The sequence below is a fragment of the Antechinus flavipes genome, chromosome 2, assembly GCF_016432865.1.
Source record: "Antechinus flavipes isolate AdamAnt ecotype Samford, QLD, Australia chromosome 2, AdamAnt_v2, whole genome shotgun sequence".
NCBI lineage: Eukaryota > Metazoa > Chordata > Mammalia > Dasyuromorphia > Dasyuridae > Antechinus > Antechinus flavipes.
This window is the reverse complement of record NC_067399.1, coordinates 578,995,979-579,004,219: the sequence shown is the minus strand read 5'-3', so window position 1 is coordinate 579,004,219 and position 8,241 is coordinate 578,995,979. Positions and strand designations below refer to the sequence as shown.

The 8,241-nt window shown below is 50.0% G+C and overlaps 1 protein-coding gene across 1 annotated transcript in view; it reads right to left on the bottom strand.

Annotated features, from left to right (window-relative positions):
- Window positions 1-2,767: 2,767 nt before the first annotated feature.
- Window positions 2,768-8,241, bottom strand: part of SFXN3 (sideroflexin 3) — a 20,445-nt gene continuing 14,971 nt past the window's right edge. Inside the window, exons 3-11 of the mRNA XM_051981245.1 lie at window positions 7,622-7,792; window positions 7,096-7,194; window positions 6,243-6,318; window positions 5,980-6,065; window positions 5,573-5,700; window positions 5,148-5,197; window positions 4,421-4,470; window positions 4,250-4,297; window positions 2,768-4,091 (exon numbers count right to left, since the gene is read on the bottom strand). Coding sequence (XP_051837205.1) covers window positions 3,995-4,091; window positions 4,250-4,297; window positions 4,421-4,470; window positions 5,148-5,197; window positions 5,573-5,700; window positions 5,980-6,065; window positions 6,243-6,318; window positions 7,096-7,194; window positions 7,622-7,792 — 805 coding nt within the window. The 3' untranslated portion in view covers window positions 2,768-3,994. The remainder of the gene's footprint in view (window positions 4,092-4,249; window positions 4,298-4,420; window positions 4,471-5,147; window positions 5,198-5,572; window positions 5,701-5,979; window positions 6,066-6,242; window positions 6,319-7,095; window positions 7,195-7,621; window positions 7,793-8,241) is intronic.

Sequence of the window (8,241 nt, the reverse complement as noted above, 5' to 3'; positions counted from 1 at the left end):
ATAACTTTTTTTCTTATTTTTTCTTCTCCTACTGACATATCTGAAAGGAAATTATTTTCCTTTTTCCCTTGACCCCATAGCTCTTTATGTCCTAGACCAGAAGTATTAAGCATATGGCCATACCCATATCAAAACTGAATCCTATCAGAATCAGATTAAAATGTAAACATGTACAATGTTTAAAAAAATAAAAATACAATAAACCAAATATAAAATCACAGTTTAAAACTAAGTTAATATACACCTGGAAGGATTCTTCTTTAGTTTATTGACTCCCCGTTTTTTTCTATTTGAAGTTTGACACTATTGCTCTAGCCCATAAGAGATTTTCAAGAGTTTATTTACAAAGGAAAGAGAATATGAAAAATTAAAAATCCTATATAGGGATAAGGTAATTTGAAATAAATATAATAGAAAGTTCCTCAATCTCAAACTAAATGGCACCCAAGTTTTCTTGTCTCCTTCTTAACTAAAGCTCCCCAGGGCCAGCATGACCCATGGAACATGGAATGCATGTTAGAGCTGGAAGGGCCTCTGAGATTCAATCCCCTTATTTTGTAGATTCTCTTGGGGCCTTGATTCCCATAACAGGTATCCTTTCCAGGATCCAGCTCTTTGTCCCAGGCAAGAATAGCAGCTTCCATTCTGAAATGCTCATCTGGGTTGGCGTCTCAGCTCATTCCTCTCACTCAGAGGTTCCCTCCAGGCCAGTCCGGAAACTCCTTGAGTGAGCAGCAGGTTCCTGGCTCTCTAACCATAATACTCACTGAGCTATGAATTTCTCCTCCCTCTAAATAACAAGATTTTTAAAAATCAGCTCAAAAATTATTAACTTTTTTAACTTATTAAATTAAAAACTTAACAAGTATATTTTATCTTTATGTTTTGGAATGTTAGGGATTTTTTGTGCTTGTGTTCCTAATTTATATTTTTTAAAAAGGACAATAATAAAGAGGTAACAAAAAAACAAAGGGAAGGAAAGAAGACAATTTAGGACGCTGTGAAAGGGGGCCCAAAGGGCTCTTAGCCCGGTCCCACGGATCCGGTTAGTCTATCTCCGGGCTCCCTCTGCCGGAGACTGCGGGGAGCTGCGGATGTTCAGACCAGCCGTTCTGCATCCTGTCTCCCCCGGCCCTGCCCCGGACTGCGAGGACGTGGGAGCTCGTCCCACCGAGCCTGCCGCCCCAGGCCAGCCCCCTCGCCCCATCCTCCTCCTCCGCCGGACTTCCCACGCCGCCGCCTAACGGGAACGGGCAGCCTCTTCTTGGCCAGCCTCAGCGGAGGAACTGCCTTGTCCTCCTCCCCTCCCACGAGCCGGGAAGATCCCTTCCAAGTAGGAGCCCCGCCGTGGGATCAGGAGGCAGAGGGTCACCTGGGCCCCCACGCCCTCTCCTGGGAGGGCTCCTGCTCCCGCGTGAATGTCTGTCCGTTGTGGGTGACCCGGATGTGTCTGGCCCACTTGGGAACTGCGTGGATGCTGCAGCCAGGCTTCATATAGAAAGACCGAGAAGCTCCCTTCCGGTCCTCGGGCTAATTACCCCGCTGTCCTGAATGCACCTCCGTCAGACATGGCATCTCTGCTCCCCCCTCTTCGGAATGGCTCCAACTTCTGAGTCCTTAAACCATGGGCCCACATGTGACCCTGCAGTGTTCCTGCTGGGCCTGTAGGTCTTAAAGGAGGGAAAGGGACCCGTATGTGCCAAAATGTTTGTGGCAGCCCTCTGTGTAGTGGCGAGGAACTGGAAACTGAATGGACGCCCATCAATGGGAGAATGGCTGGGTAAATTGTGGTATATGAATGTTATGGAATATTATTGTTCTGTAAGGAATGACCAGCAGGATGAATACAGAGAGGACTGGCGAGAGTTACATGAACTGATGCTAAGTGAAATGAACAGAACCAGGAGATCATTATATACCTCAACAATACTGTTTGAGGATGTATTCTGATGGAAGTGGATCTCTTCAATAAAGAGAGCTAATTCAGTTTCAGTTGATCAGGGATGGACAGAAGCAGCTACACCCAAAGAAAGAACACTGGGAAATGAATGTAAACTATTTGCATTTTTGTTTTTCTTCCCAGGTTATTTTTACCTTCTGAATCCAATTCTTACTGTGCAATAAGAGAACTGTTCGGTTCTTCACACATATATTGTATCTAGGATATACTGCAACATATAGTAAAAGACTAGGATGATCCCACACCTTTTTCTTTTCTTTTCTTTTCTTTTTTTCTTAGTAACTTTTTATTGACAGAACCCATGCCAAGGTAATTTTTTTACAACATTATCCCTTGCACTCGCTTCTGTTCCGATTTTTCCCCTCCCTCCCTCCACCCCCTCCCCTAGATGGCAAGCAGTCCTATATATGTTAGATATATTGCAGTATATCCTTTTTCTCTCATTTTTTCCTTTTTGATCTGATTTTTTCTTATGCAGCATGTTGAATGTGGATTGCTTGCTGTCTAGGGGAAGGAGGTAGGGAGAAAAATATGGAACACAGGGTTTTGCAGGAGTGAATGTTGAAGACTATTTTTTTATGTATTTGAAAATAAAAGCTATTATTTAACAAAATAAAATGAATAAAACTTCCCCCTCAAAAAAAACCCCATAGGGCCCAAAACTGAACATAATTTTTTATATATAGTCTGACCAGGATGGATTAACATAGAACCATAAAGGCTCTCATTTTGGAAGACAGACTTTTGATTCATACTTTAAATATGACCACAAGACTGAAACATATCAAGTTTATTTGGGTACAAACAGACTGAAACATATCAAGTTTATTTGGGTACAAACACTGGCAACATGGGAATCATTGCTGGTAGCAGTTAGGAGAAAGAGAAAAGGAGGCAGAAGAACAGAATGCTGGGTGAGAAGGGGAATCTGAGCTTCCTCTCTCCTACCATACCCAGCCCAACTGTGAGAATTAAGTGTCTTGTGTTATACGATATTAATAATGGAAAGTTCAAGCACGTGCACACACACAGCCTCTACCATTCATTTCCCACCACTGAGGCCAAGTCTAGGCTGAGGTTGGAGAAGGTATTAAATTACAGGTTGGAAGAGGCTTTTTAATTAATTTGAAATCCAAAATTGAAAAAACAGAAAATGCCTGTTCATGAGTCGAATTCCCAGGACCCGGAGCTTATGTTGGCTCTGATGCCAAGAGAATCAGACGTGTCAGATGTATACAATTGGACCCCCAAAGACATTACTATCCAGCCATGTCCTTACCACAAACTGGTGTTATAATCACAATGAGACACACAAACAACTCTGGATACCCATTCACAGCTGACCCCCTGACCTCTATTTTCCCCAGGACAGGTAATGGGTGGGAGCCAGTAGGAACCCCTCCCTCCTGGACCCTGCAAAGGATTGGGTGAGTTTTTAGGCTGAAGATCCCAGGCCTTGGGATCACCAAGTGCTTCTGAGCTTCCACAGCTTCTTGGACTTCCTGCTCTGCTCATTCTGAAGAAAAACTCTCTCCAGCCAATCAGAGAAACACAAACACTTGTACACACTTTGTTTTAATGGGGAAGGAGGAGGTGGGATGGTCCCATGGGACCTCTCCCTCTGCTTTCCTCCCAGTCTTGAGTTTAGAGAAACCCCAGGGATACTGGACCTGAGTCAATGGCTTCTGGCCCATAAGGCCACTACTCCCATACCTACACCCCACCCCCACATCCACACACACCATCCAGTATGGGACAAGATCCTAAAGGTTCGCGCTGACTACTGAGGGAGGGGTCCCTCAGTTACCGTTCCACCCCCACCTTGAAGGACAGTGTGTTGGCCTGGAACGTTAGGAGTTGGTGGGAGCAGGGAGTAAGCCCAGAGTTGGGCCCTGGGGGATGTCAGAGGGAGTGGAGAGCAGAGGCCATGAGGGAACAACAGGAGGGTCAGAAGAGGTACTCCAGCTGAAATGCTACAGCACCAATGGCAGGGTGGAGTGGGACAGGAGAATACTGGGGTGGACTGAACTCCCTTCAGAGTCCCTTATTGAAGTAAACCACCTCCATGTCTGGGCTCTGCTTCTTGATCTTATCTCTGAGCTCCGGCTCCAGGCGGTTCACTGAAATGGAACTGTGAAATCACGGGCCAAGCTGCCGGGATGGCCACCATGCCCCTACTCCTCCTAGCTGCCCACTCGCCCCCATCCTCGATATTCCCTTCCACACCTCACAGTCCTCCCATGACTACAGGGAAAGGGTTCCCCCCGCCCAGACCCCTCCTAGACTTACCTCTTCTGGGGGAAAAGCGCACAGCACAGGGGAGTGGAGAACAACAGACTGGAGGAGGGATAGGAGAAGGGAGTCTGGATGTAACCACAAGTTCACTACCATCCATATCCAGAGCCTGAGGACGCTCCAGAACTCCCCTTCCGCTTCACAGATTCTAGCCCTGACACTTACCAAAAGCCAACCAGCCCCACCTGCAGGGGGCCCAAGAGCCAGGGCCGGCGCTGTGGAAAGTGAAGGGGAGATTGAGCATTAGAAAGAGAAGGGAGCCATGTCCCTCATGACAAGAACAGCCCCAAACCTTCCAACATAGCCAGACCATCCTTTCTGACACGCTCCCAACCCTATACCCTGCATGCGGCTGCAGCTCGGGGTCTCCTCCCTGCCCCAGCCAAGGCCCTCTCCATGTCCCCCTTCCCAAGCCTTCTGGGTCTTCTTTCAAAGGTCTAGCCCACCCAATCCAGGCCCCGCCATCTCTAGGGTCAAGCCGCAGCATTTGTTTGTATTTGGGGAGGGAAAAGGCCCGGGGGATGGCCTGCCTGTGCTGCTCCAACCTCCCCATTTTGTGTGTGAGAGAGAGAACCTGATACTGTGGCTGAGTCTGTAGCTAGGGATTACAGCGTGAGCAGCTGCTTCCACTGTGTCTGTCACTGTATGTCACAGGACGCTGGTGTGTGGTCCTCCCCACTGCCCTCTCCCCCGACTAGGATTCCCCCCACACGGGATCCAAACAGAGGAGCCAAGGGTGGGCCCGGAGCCTGCTACCCCTCTCCCAGGAAGATTTCTGTGACAGCCCCCTGCCGGTCCTGGTCAGCCACGTCAGTCCTTTCTTTATCCTTATGATGGTACCCACCGTAATGAGGGAAGCGGGGGGGGGGGGGGAGGGAAGGGGGAAGCGTACCTTCAGGAAGTCTTTTTTCTCCAAAACATTCATAAGTAGAGGGATTATGGCTAGAGGAAGGGGAGATCATAATGTGTGACTAGCATCTATATTACCCTTTACCTGTGTTATCTCACAATGACCCTCAGAACAATGCTGTGAGATCGGTGCTGTTATTATCCCTGTTTTACAGATGATAAAACTGAGGCTAAAGAGGTTAAGAGGTCAAAGCCACACAGCTAATAGGTATCTAAGGCAAGGCAGCATTTGAATTCATAACTCTTCCTCCTAGCTCTACCCATTTCACTACCAGCTTCTCGGAATCTGAAGAGGAAAAGCAGGGCAGCTACTGTCTGGGAAAAGGGAATTGCTCCATGCTCCCAGCCTTGCCCCTAGAATCCTCCCCGTGGCCACCCCCGCCTCCCCCATGACCCCCCCAGCCTCACTCAGAGGGGGTATGAGCATGCCGATCCGGGACGCCACCACCTGGAAGATGCCCAGCTGAGCCGCCTTTGAGGAATAGCCTAATTTGTAGCCCGCTTCATCAGTCACAGGAATCCCCACCACCATCTCCCTGGATCCAAGGAGAGAAAAGTGCAGCATCAGACTCCTGGATCCTCACCCGGAGGCATTCGGGCCACTAGGTCCCCCCGCCCCAACCCCCCGATCCTCTCAGATGGTCCCGTCCCAGCTGTGTCTCCATCTCTCAAGCTGACCCATTCCCAGAACCTTCCAGGGGCTGTCCTGCGGGGTCTAAAAGCCACCCCTAGCTTTCCCTTCTGAGAAGAAGGGCGAGTCCCCATCTACTTTAGGAAGCCTAAACCCGGCACAGAGGAGCTTTCAGGAGGCTCACCTCTGCCTCATCAGCGGGATGTTGATGCAGTTGGCAGCAGCCACGGCTGTGAATGGGATGAAGCGGCTGACCAGGCTGGGGAGATGCTAAAGGAGAGGGCATTGGTCAGGCGGAACCCGTCAGGGAACACGGAGCATCCGTGGGAGGGGACGCGAGCCAGGGCAGGGGTGACGGGGGGCTTTGGGAGGAAGTCTCCTTCGGGGAGCCTCGGACAAGTCCCGGAGGAAGTTAGGGGCCCGAGTCCATCGGGACGAGGAGCTTACTTTGGTGAGGGATTTGAGTCCCACAGCAGTGACCACAGCCCCAGTGGTAGCGCTCAAGTAAGCAGTTGCCAGCTGCCTGTGGACAGAGGGGCCAGGTAATGAGAAAGACTGAGAACATCCCCTAGTAAGCATTTGCTATATTCCAGGCATTGCTGGGGCTACACACACAAGCAAGCAGAATGGTCCTTGTTCTCAAGGACTTTAGAGAGAGCACATGCGGAGGAAGGCTGGCCCGGGAGGACAGTTTTAGTCTGGGAAGCCAGGGGAGAGAATTGATGCAGAAAGTGATGCAGTCAGCAGCTGCTTTCCAGAAGTAATGGCAGTACTGACTCCTGTGCCCACGGCCCAGTACAAGCTGCAGATGTAGAGATGCCCAGGGCGGGCAGCTGGATGGGATATTAAATACACAAGACCTGGTCTGGGGCCAGTCAGGTCTAGTGGAGAGAGGGGAGGTACCAGAGATCTTCCAAGTTCATGATCTGGTCCTAGGTCCCCTCTGGGTCCAAGTACCCCTTATAGCAAGAGAACGAGCTTATGCCTCTGTCTGAAGGCACAGAGACAGTCTCCCGATATTGACTCCCAGGCCCTGCCAACAGCCCCCAAGGGTCACCTCAAGGAGATGAGGGATCGGAGGGCTGCTCCCCAGGCCAGACCCCAGAACTGTGGTATGAACCCTACGAGAGGGAAGCCAGTAAAGGCGGGAACCTGTCTTGTCATCTAGAGCCAGGAAAATGAAAGCTCTTTACAGGCAGGACTGCTTTCCTTGTCTCTGTATCCTACCAAGCAGGTGGCACAGCGTCACAGTCAGTGCTTAAGAAATGCTCATAAGATGGAATGGGGGACCGTTCCTTACTTCTCAGTAACCATCGTATCCCCACTTCTATTGGAGTAGTTGACAACAGCATTGAAGGACTGGTTCACCCACTGCCAGAAGACCACAGCTGCGATGTTCCTGAGGGGACAGGAGGATTTTCCCCTGTACTTTGAGATCTTAATGACTATTTCTGACCCTTCCATGTAGAGATCTCAATAGCTGTCCCCAAAACCCGCCCTATTACATGCCATTAGACTGACTACCCTCCCATGCCAATCCCCAGACTGTCCATTCAGAGACCCTGAGGGGAATCTTCACTTCCTGCCCCTGCCGAGAGGTCCCAATGATTACCCACAAGCCCTCCCTATAGAATCTTCCGTGTTACTCCTGACCTCCCCTATTACACCTGCATAAGGATCTAGGGCACGTGGAGACGTGGGCCATAATTCTCCATATGTAAAGGGGCAGGAGAAAGGGGAAGGAAGCACTAGGAGGCCAAAGAAATGTGAATTATGCCATGTTGGCCCACAGGGCCCAGTGTCTGGGGTGGGGCTGGGGCACCTACTTGTGGAAGGTGAGCATGCAGCCACTGATAATCATGTTCATAGGCACTTGGGCGGACATCCGGCCAATGAGAACGACTTTCTCCCCAGTGTCAGGGTGGAAGGCTGAGTCGTAATCATACTTGGCCTTCCATAGTTCATCTTCAGTCAGCCCTGGGGTCACGATCCCTGCCCTATTTGGGAAGGACAAAGTTCTGCTATCCTGGCAAGGCAGTTGTCCATCCAGGGATTCCCAAAGTCCTCTCACTCTTTAAGCTTGCCCCTACTTGGGTACACTTGCCTCTTGTACCCAGAGAAGCATCTTACAAAGACCCAGGAGCGTCTCAGAGGCTGGGGGCCACCTGCTTCCCTACCCCTGGGCCAAATTCCTCTTAGTTGCCCCAACCTGACCTCTACAGCTCCAGGGAAAGGGCCTTCAGGCTCCTTCTGCAGAGCCCAAAGCCCACAGTAGTGATGTCAGACTGAAGGGGCCTACATGATCCACGGTTATTTCAAAAATGTCAGCTTTTGTGTAAGTGGCGTGCCCATGTCTCTTCTAGGAGTTAGTACCTATTGTTAGTTACCCCATGGAGAGGATGGAAGAGGATGAAGGGGCTCTTCCATCCCTACCCTGATACTTTAA